The sequence below is a fragment of the Rhinopithecus bieti genome, unplaced genomic scaffold (assembly GCF_001698545.2).
Source record: "Rhinopithecus bieti isolate Rb0 unplaced genomic scaffold, ASM169854v2 scaffold_12189, whole genome shotgun sequence".
Taxonomy (NCBI): domain Eukaryota; kingdom Metazoa; phylum Chordata; class Mammalia; order Primates; family Cercopithecidae; genus Rhinopithecus; species Rhinopithecus bieti.
This window is the reverse complement of record NW_016807086.1, coordinates 279,084-295,035: the sequence shown is the minus strand read 5'-3', so window position 1 is coordinate 295,035 and position 15,952 is coordinate 279,084. Positions and strand designations below refer to the sequence as shown.

General features: G+C 36.9%; 1 protein-coding gene across 1 annotated transcript in view; it reads right to left on the bottom strand.

Moving 5' to 3' along the window:
* Positions 1 to 1,870: 1,870 nt before the first annotated feature.
* Positions 1,871 to 15,952, bottom strand: part of LOC108534654 (multiple C2 and transmembrane domain-containing protein 1-like) — a gene marked incomplete at its 5' end in the record, with an annotated part of 262,224 nt that continues 248,142 nt past the window's right edge. Inside the window, 4 exon segments of the mRNA XM_017880123.1 lie at positions 1,871 to 3,859; positions 4,798 to 4,895; positions 7,104 to 7,213; positions 11,034 to 11,143. Of these exon segments, the coding sequence (XP_017735612.1) occupies positions 3,788 to 3,859; positions 4,798 to 4,895; positions 7,104 to 7,213; positions 11,034 to 11,143 (390 nt within the window).

Here is a 15,952-nt window from a genome sequence, read left to right as displayed (position 1 = left end):
TAGTATTTCTCAAACTTTAGCCATTCAGCTGAAATAAATCTGATGTGACTGCCTCTATACAAATTGCCACTATATGAAAGAAACTGAGGTGCCAGGGGGTAACATTTTCACCAAAAAAAAAAAGAAAAAAATGTTTTTCTTTCAGTTACACCAATCATCCCAGGAAAAAGAATTATAATGGAAAGAATTTACTATTTTAAGAAAGAATTTACTACATTATTTTCTATCTGGTTTAAATTCATACTTGACTGAGCAATTAGAAAAGGCCGATTCTAGATACCCTAATCAAACCAATGAATAGACATCTGTACACACACTCACACGTGTGTGTGAAATCACACTATTCATTTAAAGCCCCAGGATTTAAGCGAGTATTAATTTAATAATACCTGAGATGTTTTTCAAGAAGTATAATGGTAGCTGTCTTGTATTTCTGAAGCAAAAAGGTATAACTGCCTTATACCTTTTTGTTTGTTCTTAATGCTAAGTCAACATTATAAAACACTTGGGTCCATTTAACAAGTTTATTCACTGAAATTACTGCCTTTGAATAACATTAATACAAATGTTGACTACTTTCAGCATAGGAGACCTTAGATATGAGATGAAAGTGGAAAAAAATCTCCTGTGGTCCCTAGGTAAGAGTTTACTTCTGAGTTTTTCTTCACTTGTAAATGCAGCATAAAAATTTTATAGGCCGGGCGCGGTGGCTCAAGCCTGTAATCCCAGCACTTTGGGAGGCCGAGACGGGCGGATCACGAGGTCAGGAGATCGAGACCATCCTGGCTAACACGGTGAAACCCTGTCTCTACTAAAATACAAAACTAGCCGGGCGAGGTGGCGGGCGCCTGTAGTCCCAGCTACTCGGGAGGCTGAGGCAGGAGAATGGCGTAAACCTGGGAGGCGGAGCTTGCAGTGAGCTGAGATCCGGCCACTGCACTCCAGTCCGAGCGACAGAGCGAGACTCCGCCTCAAAAAAAAAAAGAAAAAAAAAATTATAAAAGATAATTTTTAGAAATGTATCAATTAAATTTGGCTCTCACTGTACTTCAACTCCAGATTTGATTTTAATATACAATCATTGCTTTGACCATTGCCTATAACAGGGTCATACAGTTGGTATTCAATAAATATATCACAGAGTCCTTTAAAGAATCTCCCAACTCAGATTATCCTAGTGCATATAGAATGTTCAAAAATTGGAATTCCTACAGAACCTGTCAATCAGTGTGAGTCTGGAACAGTACCAGAATGAATGAGAAGTACTATTATTTTTGATAAGTGGAGAAAAAATTAAAAAGCACAAATATGCATTTATGAACTATCACAACTAATGGCAGTAATAGTTTAGAATATGAATAATGACTCAGTGAATTTACTAAAAGATACTAAAGGAATATAATAGTTCACAATATCTACAGTGTTAGCAGTCCAAGTAGATGTTAGAGTGACATTCAGTCTCGTCAGATAACTTGAAATATTTACATCACAAATCTCTCAAAATGAAGGCAAGTCAGGCAGCTCTCAAGAGAGAATTGTACCTTATGTGAGAAGGGGAAAGAAATAGTTAAGATTTTAACTGTACATATTCTGTTTTCAGCCTGTGAATGTAGTAGTTTCTAAAAGCAATGAAGATTTCCCTGAATATCACTTTTGTGCCTCAAGCTAGTTCTTATTCCTCTAATTTCATTGGATGCTCACCCCTCCAGAGGTATTTTTATATGACAGTCAGATAAGAGTCAGTTTCAGGAAAAAGCTTTGTTTAAACCAAATCTGTATTTCTCCAAGTGAAATATAATTTTTAAGAATATGCACACAATCCCCCATCAATCTCTGAACCACTGGGAAAAAAAAAAGTGCTGATTATGCATGGGAAAGATTATTGTCTTTTGTATTTAATGCAGTGAATGTGTAGTCAACATTACCATTGAACTAAACATCTGAAATTTGATACAGTGAAACAAACAAATTCGTCATCTGTTAATGGTTACTATCCACTAGATACATCTGAGGTTGTAGAATATCAGGCTTACAGACATTTGAGTACACATTGTCAGCACAGAACATAAAAGTCTCACATAAGGTATAATTGAACAGTTATCAATAAACTTTGGGTAGTAACACCATGTTCATGGAACATTATGTTTTTAGCAACAAACAGTGATGGTATGCAGACTGAAGCATGTCATTTTAAACATGATACATTAAATAAAGCATGTTGAGGTCAAAGCCTTTCTGTAGAAAGGGAATTTAATTGACATTCAAGCATAGTATATAAACAGATCAAAATAGTTCTATTGTAAGAAATAGTATTTAACAACTTATCTCTAAAATAAAATACTTTAAAATCAGCTTCAATGAGATTACACTTATTGTTAAAGAATCTTCCTTTAGAGTGAAATATACATTCTTTTAGCTTTTCTATAATTTTTCCAGTATAACCCTCACTTTCACCCCATCCAAGTTTATTATTAATAAAGTAGTGCAAAGCATTGTCTGCTGTAATTTCAACTGAGTGTAATCCCCTACCAAGTCAGGGAAGTAATACATTCTCAACCAACCAAGTTATTTTTTTCTCCACAGTTATGCTCCCTCAGTATACCAGGGAGTGAGATACAAAAACTACTTTAAGAGTCTTGGGAATGCAATTTTTAAGTATAGATTCTATGATAATAGTGAAACATTGATAAAGGCAACCACCACCCCCAAGCAGTTTATTTTACAAAACAGGTTTTCATGCATAATCAAGAATGATTTTTTTAATAAATGAATGTAGTGAAGCACTGGCATATCACTTAGCACACTGAATTCTCTACATTAAAATTCACACTAATAACAAAATCATAGTATGAATTAAAGCATTTCAGTAATCTAATGAGAAAGCAGTTTTTTTTTTCTGTGAGAGCACTTGAGTATTAAAATATTGTTAGATGCACAGATACAATCTGACACCAAAAGCGATATGAATGTAGTTTGCTAGTATTTTTGATAACTGTACTTACTGGGTTGCTAATTTGCTAACTATGTATAAATTAAAGTAGTAGTAGGTATAAAAATTCAGATAGGTAATCGTTTATAAACTGGCAGTATTTATGTTGTGTAGTCCTGTAGAGATTTTAAGGTTTTAGATGGAATGATTGAAATTCTGTAAAGAAAACTTTCTAACCTTCTGAGTATTGATTCTCTTGAGGGAGTGAATGTACCTTCACTTATTAGCTTAAAATCAGGCTAGTCATACCTAAGTAATTTGCACAGGAGTGAATGTCGGGATCTAAAGCCAGAATATATGTTAAATTGAAATGCATCCATTCCATTATTTAGGCTTTGGTAGTTCCCTCCCTTTTGAAATGTATAAAACATAGAAAACTGTAATGGATTACTTTTCAGATAAAAAAATAGTCACATTAAAAAAAAACTTTAAAATCAAATTGACATTTACAATTGATGTAGACTTAATCAGAGCACAGGTGAGTAATCTACTTGTAATTAGATAAGAATATATCTTCCAGTGTTATCATTCTTATATTTGTTCTTTCAGTGTGTTATATTATTTTCCACAGCTAACAAGGCTTTCACACAGCAGTAGCAAAACCTTTATCAAGTTGAGTCTGTATAATAGAAGTATATTTTCAAAGACATATGCCTTTGTACACTATTTACAAATTCTCTCGATCATGATAAAAGGCAAAATAAATAAAATCTGAAAGAAAGGAAATGCTGCTCAGGCTGAGGGCTTTTTCTTTTATCTTCCCAAACAGATGCTGGTCTCCTCAGTGCTGGAAGCTGGCTAGCCAAGATTGTTTTTCTTTCTTTTAAATGGGCTATGAGAAGGATCTGGTTTCAGTTCTTGGTATTGCACCTGTTTAAACAGAGTTCAGAGGAAGACTGGTCAGGTGGCCACTTTCTGGCAAAGAAAGGAAAAGCAAAGGAATGAGAGACTGTGCTGGGGGGAAGAAAGTGCTCATTCTAGAAGATGTATGGGATCTGCAGCTAAGATGCAGAAAGCAGTAGAATGACAGAGCAAGAATAAGGGAAATCCTGTTGGAAACTACATGGAGCCCTGATGTGAACTTTAGTAATGGTCGTCACTGTCTGTAACACATTACATTAAAAGCAAAACCATCTACATCGATTTTAAAGGGCTCGATAATGGTTTTTTACAATTTATCATGTATTTATAATTTATCATGTGTTTAATACAGTCTTAATCTCCATCCAGGCCACTATCATGTCATAGCAAATGAAAAAGGTATCACTGTAACCCAGCTTCAGGATTTTAATTTAAAAACAAACAAGCCTTCTTTTATTTTGAAAACAGCTGATGGTTAATGGGCATTAACCTCAAAGGATTACAAAGGATTTTTGAGATAAGCAGTCAGCTGTCTTCTTCTCACTGATCTCCAAAATATACTTAAAACTTACTTGTAATTCTTGCAAATTCTGGAAATATTTTTTTCTTAAATGTCCACTGGCATATTTTGCTTTCATCGTCTAATATTCCTGTTTCCTCCCCTCAGGTCATACACCCCGTCACAGACTCCAGCTGAACTAACTTGGACAGGAGTATCTTCCCTAACAGCTCTGGTAGGTTCTTTATGCAGCTGCTCTTTCTCCCATTGTCTAAGTTCTTCTTGGATAACACCCCAAGTAGGCTAAACTTCTGACTGGTAAAATCTGCTACACAGGCTTTATTAATTTTACTCAGCTCTTCTAAAGCCTTTGAAATTAGAAGGATATAAAAGCTAAAACCCAGTACCACACTACATTAAAATAGCAGTAATAACGAAACCTACATACCATTTGTACATCTGAAGGGACTCTGGAAAGGAAGTCAAGTAGTTCATTGTTATCAATTGCATATGGACTCCGAAGCTTTTTTGTAAATTTATTGATGCCTGAAACAAAGTTGGAGTTAAACAAAGCACATTTCTGTCAAAAGTGTTGTAGTAATTTGAAGATCTAACTTGTATGCCAATGACTCAGTGAACCAGTACACCCAATTTTTTTCCTCTCTCCTTTTTTTTCTCCTTCATTTCTTCCTCCTTCCCAGCTCAGCTGCTGCTTTTTCACTTTGTACTTCAGTAGCTTCTTCCAAGCAGGAAAGGCTTTCTATGTGGGAAATAAAGGAGGTGCCCTGGGGGTAATTAGCAATATCTGGCTTTTTTTTCCACCCTGTGTTACAGTCTACTGAGAAGCCTTGCTTGAGTGTTTCATTTATGATGAAACTTGCTTTCCTACTTTTTGGGTTAAGATTGTTAAGGCAAGATGTCTAATTTATTTGGTTTCCCCTTTTCCAAAAGATGCACCTTTTGGAGGTGGGGTGTGTGCTGCTGTTATGCCAGCTAAATGTTTAGAAGACACGTGATGTTTATTTTTTTCAAACCTGAAATGAAAAGATTTGCCCCCAACTTTGTAAAAAAAAATAAACACCTTTACATGAAATTAACAAATTGATAAAAAGTGAGCCATAAACTAGAGCATCCTGCCTCCTCTTCAGGGAGTTCATGCAGAATAAACTTCTGGAATCTTGATTTTGGTCCATCTCCTCATGTAAGACCTATGTCTTAAATTTCTGGCTAATATTTCAGCAATCACCTACCACTAAAGGAATACTGTTCTTGTTTTATTTTGTTTGATGAAACAAGAGGCACAAACACATTCTGCAAAATTACTTTTAAGACAACTAGTCAGTGAGGGCACTGCAGGTTACACAGCTAGATGTCTGCCCTGGGCTCCAGTTTCTGCGAACCTGGGGGAACAGGGCATTCACCACCACCTGCTGCAACAGAGATGACTCCACAAGCCAAGGCAAGGTAGATTCGAGTTAATAAACCGCGACACATGACATTCTACCCTATTTTTTTCTGTAAAGCAGCATCTGTTTTAACAGGAAAAAAAAAAGATGAACATACAATAGGAAGCAAGAATGTAGTAGAAATTATTGTTCCCTTATATAATGAAAGTGCTGGCTAAATTGAATTTCTTTGAATTATAGAAATTAGGAAAGGAAAAAATAATTACCATTTCCCCCACCTCTCACCCAGACTGTAAGGGTAATTATAGTGATAATAAGGGGTAAGAGGGCTTCCTCAATATATGGCAAGTTGGGCCAAAAAGACTATTACTGGAAATAGTAATCTTCAAAAGTGGAGGGCTTGGAGTCATCAGACTTGAACTCACTTTATTCCAATATATTTCTTCAAAAGCTTTGAAAAGAAAAGAATTTTGCTTTCAGTGTAAGCACATGCTTTCCGAAGCTAAGACTCATTTTGGTTCTCTGCATTTTGTATTTGATTTGTTTTAGCAATCTTAGGTGTATGTGTAAGTGGGTGAGGGGTAAGTAGAGAATTCTTCTACCCAGTCTTGTTTATATATTATGAATGTTATAGTAGATCCTAGAGACTGAAAATTGTTTTCCAAACCAAGAATTTTGTCAGGAAAGAAAAAAAAAAGAAGAATGCTGCAACTGACAGTCTCCTAAATGGAGCCCAGATGCATAAATAATTGTTGGCATGCAGCATAGTTGCATTAAAAATTAGGACTGAAAAAAATCACCTTTAACGTAGGTCTTTATAGAAACATTCTTGTTTAGTACACATAAAAGGATCTTTTTGTTCCTAAGGAACCTGCAAGTACTGAGGACCCTTTTCCCGAATGCTAAAGGTGACCTCTTAAACAGGCAGCCATGTATAGTACCATGTTTACATATACTCCACAAGATAAAATACAACAGCAAGAAAAGCATATTTTCCTAAATGCACCATATGGATTGAAAGGATTGAAATGCCTCTGTTTGTATATCAATGGTGAAAATAAATCAGAGGGATATCTAGACAAAGCTACACTTTGATATATGAAGAATCTGCACAGCTAACATGTTTATAGTATGATGAAGCCTAGTGTGCCAGATAAGAAAAATGCATTTTGCAGGTAGACCTAAATCTTTATACTGTTGTGATTTTTAACTGACCTGTCTCCTTTCATCATGGAGTAGTTTCATGACCATAAATACAGGGAACTGCTGACAGTCTAACTCATCTTTTAAACATAGTTTGTTCCTAGCAGCTAAGACAGTTTGGGGGAGTGGGGGAGGCTTTACTTACCCCAGACAAGGACAATGTATCTCAGTGGAATGCAGTACAGGATGACTGTGAACACACAGAGAGCTATAATGGCCAGCCAGCTTAAGAATGGGACGGTCCAGTTGAAAGTGCTGAATTGAAAATTAACACATCAGCAATCTGAGTACTTTCATACTTTTTTCAAATATTAAAATACATAATGATTTATACTTGGGACCTAGTTAGTCTGCATTTCTCTCTGGAATAGATTCCAATTGTAATAGGTTATCAGAGGACACAGGCTAACCATAATCTGCTCAGTTCCATGAGGAACTGGGCCCAGTTAAAGAGTCTTGCTGCCAACTCCTCCAGATTGTTCCAGGTGACTTCAGAGTCTAAAGCCGTTGTGCTACTTGGGTGACTCCCCACATGAAAGAAGATCTTTATTTTTCTACTGCTAAGACCAGTACCCATCCTTGTTTTCTCTGGCTTTTCAGAGGGGAATGCCTCTGGACCCACCATTCTTCCTTCTGTCAACTCTCGGTATTCCCCACATTGGGAATAAAATGTTGCTGGCAACTCTTGGTAGATGTAAATCTTACATGGTTGTGTAAAAAAATCCTCTGAATGTTAAAATTCCTTAAGGAATACTCACTTGTCCTACCTCAGCTATGTTTCAAATAGAACTGGAAATCAGGAAAGAGGAACAGAACAGTTAGCCTTGCAAAACTTCACTTCTTATCATTGCCCTTCTTCCCAGAAATACATATATAATTAATAAAATCAGCATTGCTTACTATTATCTCTCACGTACTTCTTGTAAAGGACAGCATTCTGGCAAAAGTAATTGGTAACATAGACAGCTGGGTCAGAGAAGGCTGCAAGACTCAGTATTGACAAGACATGATAACAAATGGAAATGAGACCAATGAACAGAAGAAGTTACAAAAAAAAAAAAGTACTGAGGAGATGGGAAGGAATTTACTGAGACAAAAGAAAATGAAGACAAAAGCAAAACTATGATGTAAAATGTTTTAAAAGAGTAGAAAATCAAGGAAATGGAACATGGGAAGATTATAATCACTTAAGGCTTTTTGGTGGAAGCCAGTCTGGTACTTCTTAAGAGTGTGCCAAAATTATAAAGAAAATAGAAACACTGTGTAGATCCTCCAGGGTTGGGCATATAAATATATCACCATTTACAGGCATACCATTGCATTCTTTGAAATTTCTCCTAAGTGTTCATCCACTAAAGGGGAACTAACATATCATGTCGTCTGACCCTTTAGCATGAGAGCCAAGAAGTTAGCAGATCTGTATTCAAAGCCTAGATTCTGTTATGTGAATTTAGCTGAGTCAAAACCCTTTCCCCATTTATACAATGGGGATAGTTTATTCTGTCAAGGAAGACGGGTTGTGGTGGTAACATGCTTATGTGAATCAAGGTGAAATTATTAGAACTAAATTAGAACTAATCAACTCAAGGAATCTCATTTATGGCACTTTTTTCTTACGAGACAGTGAGAAGACCCCTAAGACACTTCAGCAAAACATATTGTTCATGTAGATAAATGTTAGTGTTTTTTTATTTCTTCTAATTTCCTGATATTGTATATTGTACTTACTTGAGGTGACTTTATTTTCAGGGCAATTTTGACCCAATAAAGGATGATTGCTAAAAGATTTTCTTCCATACAATGCCTCAACATAATACTTAGGAATTAGTTGTTCCTTAGCTTTGTAGCATGTAGCTTGGTTTTTGTCTCTCTCTAGGTCAAAATCATTTCCTGAAATTTTTTTCTGCTAAAAGAGCCAATGTTGGGTCAATCTGGTTATCCTATTTTCAGTAATCCTTGGGGTCTGGCTTTTCTATCTTTGTCTTCTTCCTCTTATGGTCAAGAGTGAGCATCTGTAACTCACTATCATGCCTTCCCTTCCTGATGGACACCTGTGCCTCCCTTGCTTCTGCTTGCTTGTGGAGAGAACAGAAGGCTAAGGGATCTGCTTGTTTTCATGTGGCTCAGCTCAGAGTCATCCATCACACAACTCCATGTGTGAGGGCACTGGCTCTTCACTCAGAAAACCTTCCTTCTGGGCAGCCCCACTGAAGAACTCCCTGTGTTCTCCTTAATCCTATTGGAAGGATAAATGGCAAAGAATCCCCACCAGTGTAGCTGTTAGAAAAATAAAATAAAATAAAACTGCCCTTTTCTATTTCTACACTCTGCATTATGGAATCTAAATCTAGAATATGATCTTCTCCCAAAAGGGATGCAATTCAAGAAAGTTCTGGAATGATTATTTAGTAACAAGATATGGTAATTATAGAGCCCTTTCATTTTGGGCTTAAAGATTGCTTCTGAATCTGCTTTCTGGATAGATGTTTAATTCCATGTGACCCCAGGAGAATTTCTCTTTTTTAGCATCCAGAAGATCATTTTGCGGGAGAGATGGCTCCTCCAAGACTCACTGGCTCCTGTGCCATCTTCCTGTACTTAGCATAGGAAGTTCTGCAAAACCCAGGTTTCCCTAAGGCTGAACCACTGCCAAGATCTGGGGGTCGTATCCCTCAGCTAGTCATGTTTTCCAGCCAAGCATCTGTTCTGAGGCCTTCTACCACCTAGAGTTACAAAGGAGCTTTTTCCTCTCAGGCGTTCACTGCCTGATCCATGGTATTTTGGTATAAATCAGATGTTTTTGTCGGGTATCAGCACACTGTGTACCCCAGATAAAAGACAACACTCAATGGGGAAATGCCCCAAATTCAGGGCTTCACACTGTTTCAGTGGATAGCGTGTAAACATTCTTGGAGATGAGAGGAAGAAGGAGAGAGAAAAGATACGGGAATGGTCTTCAGAAGGCCAAGACTGAATGTTTCCTAAAGGCACATCTGGGAGTGAGAGGGGGGCTGTTCTGTCTAATATAATGTAAGAAAGTAGAAACTCAGCACCTACACATGCGGAAATATATTAAACAAAAAATTATACAAAATAAAATGCATTATCCCTTGCAACATGACAGGCACCAGATGAATGACTCACACCTTTAGTTTAAATAATTTACTCCTTTCAAATATTGTGTATGCCCAAGGATTCAGATCTGTAGAAAACTTTTGGTTATGAATAACAAACAATGAATAGATACATTAAACTAAGAAAATAAAGGTTTCTCCAGAATCTGGCACCCCTTCTTGAATAGACCATTAGCAATCATTATGTAGGCCAATTTTTACATAATTTAGAAGTATGAGGGTCTTAGTATATCTTTTAACTGATAATTGTTAATACACTTTTTAAAAAATATAACATTGTTTTAGATAAAACATAAGTATATAAGATTAAGAATGTAAGTTTCTTAATTTTGCATTAGAGCTCAGTGAAGCTCTATTCCCTAATTTTAAAAAGTCAAGGAAAAGGGATGCTGTTTTATAATTTTAAAATTGTGTGCATTTTCTAAATGAAAGAGCATTAGTTTATTGATAATTATGGATCTCAGCTATTTAAATACAAACTTGAAAAAAATACTTTTGCAGGGTACCATAAATACAATTTTGAAAAAAATTTAGTGTCACTTGATGAAAATATAAATAGACCAATAATAAAATGCAGGTGTATCTTAATTACCTGAAGTCCTTATATAGCTTGGTTTATTTTTTTCCTATCACAATTTCATATTCCGTTTAAGAACAAAGTCTTTCACAGTGAAAAATGTGCTAAAATTTAGGACGGTGTTATTTCTTCAAAGCTACAAGTATGACTTCTTTCCAACCAATATGTTCTAAATTTCAGGAAGGAAATTGACAGAACTTTCATAAAGCCAAAGACTGGCAGAAATAAATAATGATGAAACTGAGCAATAGAGCACCCAGAAGGAGTGTCCCCTGCCAAAAAGAATGTGGCATTTCACCCTTCGAGAAACAAATGGACACCCTGTCCCACAGAAGACCGGGGCTCACATGTCACCGTCACTCACTTCTTTATCCTTTCGCCAAAGGAAGCCACTTCATCTAGGATGTTCTGGACACTGACGCAAACCTCCTGGATGGCATAGATTTTATTTATAAATCCCTTTTTTTCACTGTCCTAAAATGCAATAAAAAAGAAATTCTGTATAAGTAAAGGTATTCTTCATTGCTTGAATTATTTGTGTTGTCCCTCTCTTGCATTTTTAAACTTAAATCAACTTCATTTTTGTGTGTATATAAATGGATAATTGGAACCCATGAAAATATCAGGATTTTAAGGAACATGAGGAGAAAGGGGACCCAGCGTCATGGATTTGTGCTTATAAAGATGGCTGCAAAGCAAGAGCCTCGGGTTCCTTTGCACTTGCTCTGATGAGCAGAACATACATTTGGGGGAGGAAGGTATAAGAGAGAGGGGAGGTCTCAGAATTACCAAACCCGGATTCTACAGTGCTTCTGGATTCACCGAGACGTACTTAGCGGACCCAGTTTCTTGACCCCACCGCCCATAAACCTAACTTTTGTTGTGGCTCGAGATGTTTCAGCAGCAGAGAATACTGGATGCACTTGAGATTTGTGAGCAATGAAAACTGCCAAAAAAAAAAAAAAACACCACCAAAACCTGGAATCTACTATGTGGATACTGCTTAGATCATATACAAACTAAGCCTGACCACCTTCTTAAAAATAATAGTCATATATTTTATACAGTAATATATGCTGTATTAGCTTCTAACTAAACATTTTTTCCCCTTTTTGGTGCTTAGTTCATTTTAAAACACTGAATTTAAGCAAAGCTGGTGTGCTCCAGGTAATGGATGGGTGGAGATTGAGCATTAAATTTAAGCACCTAGAGAGTGGTGTGACCTTAGGAGAAATGTGCATATTTTGCAGTTTTAGAGCCAAAGGAAGAAACAGTGGTGGCCTTTCACAATTGAAAATTCTGCTTAGTAGCCTGGCATCACAGGCACTTGCCTAGGCTGTTTGGTGGAGACCATCCAACCCTGATTCTATGACTCCATTCCTCCATGCCAGCTTGAATATCTATGGAAATGTAGATCCAATTTCATTACTTTAACTTCTTTTGAACACTTGCACACTATGCCAGAACACTTGAGACCTCATGTGGCAGTCAGTGCTTGCTGAAAGCAGCCAGGAAGCTAGAATAATAATGTCATGTTGCACATTTACATACTGACTTTCATTTCAGAAGAATCTAAAGCACTCTACACTGTGAACACTTGGCCAGGGCTGGCATCCCGCCACCTCAGAAACTGCAGGCAAGTGAATGACAGATGTGTGTGCCTCCTCCAAGGACAACAGGGTACACTGGTACCAAGGACATGGAGGCCAGTTTTATAATGATCTTTGGTATAGATACCAGTTACTTAGAGTCTTAATTTAATTCACATGGGAGAAATGTGTCTATTATTCATCTTGCTTATGCCAAAATGGATTGTCAGTTAGGTAGACAAGATGCATAAAGCTTAAACAGTATTGGGAACAGTTAGCTACTCTGGGTTCCCCTACTGTCTTCAGAAGTCACCATTCACTTGTCATGACAGACGTTGGTCCATCAATTTATCTTTCACACTCTCCAGTAAAAAAAAAAAGAAAAAAAAATGTTAGGAAAAAAAAAAGTTAGTTTCACCTATACAATTGTGCACGTTAGAGTAAAATGAGTAACCAGTGGCTTTTTCCTGTTCCTTTCAAAACTAGAAAGTTGGTCTGCCCCAACTGTGTGTCCCTTAGTATTCTCAAGCACCAGCTAAGTTCATTTATGTCTGTGAAGCAAAGTACTCATAAATATTTATCCACATACGGAATAAGTCAAACTGGAGTTGAAGCATGCTGGTTGTACAATGGAAGTCCATTGAGAATGTCTTTCACCTCAAAATGATGTGAAAAAATATTTCACAGAAACAAAATATATGAAATACCTAGGTAAAACCTCATCAGGAAATGTACAAAATTTAAAGTTTTTTTTTTCAGTTGAATATATAGGCTTAATGAAATTTCAAGCAAATCCTAATGTTTAGAGTGGAGAAAACGGGGAGAACTTAAGTGTTTTTAAAGTTTGTTGGACAAATAAATAGGTAACTAGCTAAGAAATTTTACAAAAGAGAAATCATGAGAAGGCATTCAGTGTATCCGCTATTTAATTAAAATGAGATATGGGCATCAAAAGACTGGTATATGATAAGGTGCCATGCACAAAGGAAGTAAGTATTGTTATTGGGCATTTGACTGGGGAAAGTTATGTTACATCCTACCTAAAATAGACATTCACATCTGAGATAGCCAAAATCTATCTTAATATCTGCCTCAAATAGCCCCAATACATTCCATATTAATGTTAAGAAGTTTTTTTTAAAACAGTATCTACCATAATGAAGTTGGCTTCATCCCTGGGATGCAAGGCTGATTCAACATGCACAAATGAATAAATTCATCACATAAACAGAACTAAAACAAAACCACATGATTATCTCAATAGACACAAAAAAGGCCTTTGATAAAATTCAACATCCCTTCAAGTTAAAAACTCAATAAACTAGGTATTGATGGAACATACCTCAAAATAATAAGGACCATTTATGACAAACCCATAGCCAATATCATACTGAATGGGCAAAAGCTGGAAGCATTCCCCTTGAAATCTGGCACAAGATAAGGATGCCCTCTGTCACCACTCCTATTCAACATAGTATTGGAAGTTCTGGTCAGGACAATCAGGCAAGAGAGAAATAAAGGGTATTCACATAGGAACATAGGAAGTTAAACTGTCTCTGTTTGCAGATGACGTGATCCTGTATCTAGAAAACCCTATTGTCTCAATCCTAGTTTCTTAAGCTGATAGGCAACTTCAGCAAAGTCTCAGGATATAAAAATCAATGTGCAAAATTGCTAGTATTCCTATACACCAACAGTAGACAAGTCGAGAGCCAAATCATGAATCAACTCCCATTCACAATTGCTACAAAGAGAATAAAATACCTAGGAATACAGCTAACAAGGGAAGGGAAGGACCTCTTCAAAGAGAACTACAAACCACTGCTCAAGGAAATCAGAGGACACAAACAAATGGGGAAATATTTCATGCTCATGGATAGGAAGAATCATTATTGTGAAAATGGCCATACTACCCAAAGTAGTTTATAGATTCAATGCTATTCCCATCAAACTACCACTGACATTCTTCACAGAATTAGAAAAAAACTTCTTTAAAATTAATATGGAACCAAAAAAGAGCCCGTATAGCTAAGACAATCCTAAGCAAAAAGAACAAAGCTGGAGGCATCATGCCACCTGACTTCAAACTATATTACAAGGCTACAGTAACCAAAACAGCATGGTACTGGTACAAAAACAGACACATACACCAACAGAATAGAAAAGAGATCTCAGAAATAAGACCGCACATCTACAACCATCTGATCTTTGACAAAGTTAACAAAAACAAGCAATGAGGAAAGGATTCCTTATATAATTAACAGTGCTGGAAAAACTGGCTAGCCATTGCAGAAAACTGAAACTGGACCCCTTTCTTATACTTTATACAAAAATTAACTCAAGATGGACTAAAGACTTAGATGTAAAACAAAACTATAAAAACCCTAGAAGAAAATCTAGACAATACTACAGGCATACGCACAGGCAAAGATTTCATGACAAAAACGTCTAAAGCGAACATTTTGCTTTGCACTGCAACCAACATTTTGGTTGCAGTGAAACCAAAGCAAAAATCAACAAATGGGATCTAATTAAACTAAAGAGCTTCTGCAGAGCAAAAGAAATCAGAGCAAACAGACAACTTACAGAATGGCAGAAAATTTTTCAATCACTCTGACAAAGGTCTAATATCCAGAATCTACAAGGAACTTAAATTTACAAGAAAAAATCCATTAAAACGTAGGCAAAGGACATGAACAGACACTTCACAAAAGAAGACTTACTATTATTTTCGACATGAAGTTTCTCTCTTGTTGCCCAGGCTGCAGTGTGATGGTGGGATCTCAGCTCACTGCAACCTCTGCCTCCCAGGTTCAAGCAATTCTCCTGCCTCAGCCTCCCAAGTAGCTGGTATTACAGGCATGTGCCACCACACCTGGCTAACGTTTTGTATTTTTAGTAGAGATGGGGTTTCACCATGTTCGCCAGGCTGGTCTCGAACTTTTGACCTCGGGTGATCCACTCACCTTGGCCTTCCAAAGTCCTGGGATTACAGGCGTGAGCCACTGTGCCCAGCCCAAAAGACATTTATGCAGTCAACAAACTTATGAAAAAAACCTCAACATCAGTGATCATTAGAGAAATGAAAATCAAAACCACAATGAGATACCATATCGTGCCAGTCAGAATGGCTATTATTAAAAAGTCAAGAAACAACATACGCTGGCGAGGCTATGGAGAAATAGGAATACTTTTACACTGTTGGTGGGACTGTAAACTAGTTCAACCATTGTGGAAGACAGTGTGGTGATTCCACAAAGACCTACAACCAGAAATACCATTTGACCCAGCAATCCCATTACTGGGTATATACCCAAAGGAATATACATTATTTTATTATAAAGATACATGCACATGTATGTTAACTGCAGACTATTCACAAAAGCAAAGATATGGAATCAACCCAAATGCCCATCAGTGCTTAAGTGATAGACTGGATAAAGAAAATGTGGTACATATATACCATGGGATACTGCGCAGACATAAAAAAGGAACTAGATCATGTCCTTTGCAGGTACACGGATGGAGTTGGAAGCCATTATCCTCAGCAAACTAATGCAGGAACAGAAAACCAAACACCACATGTTCTCACTTATAAGTGGGAGCTAAACAATGAGAACAGATAGACAAAGAGGGGGGAACAGCAAACACTGGGATCTGCAGGTGGTGGTGGCGGGGCGGGGGGCGGGGGCAG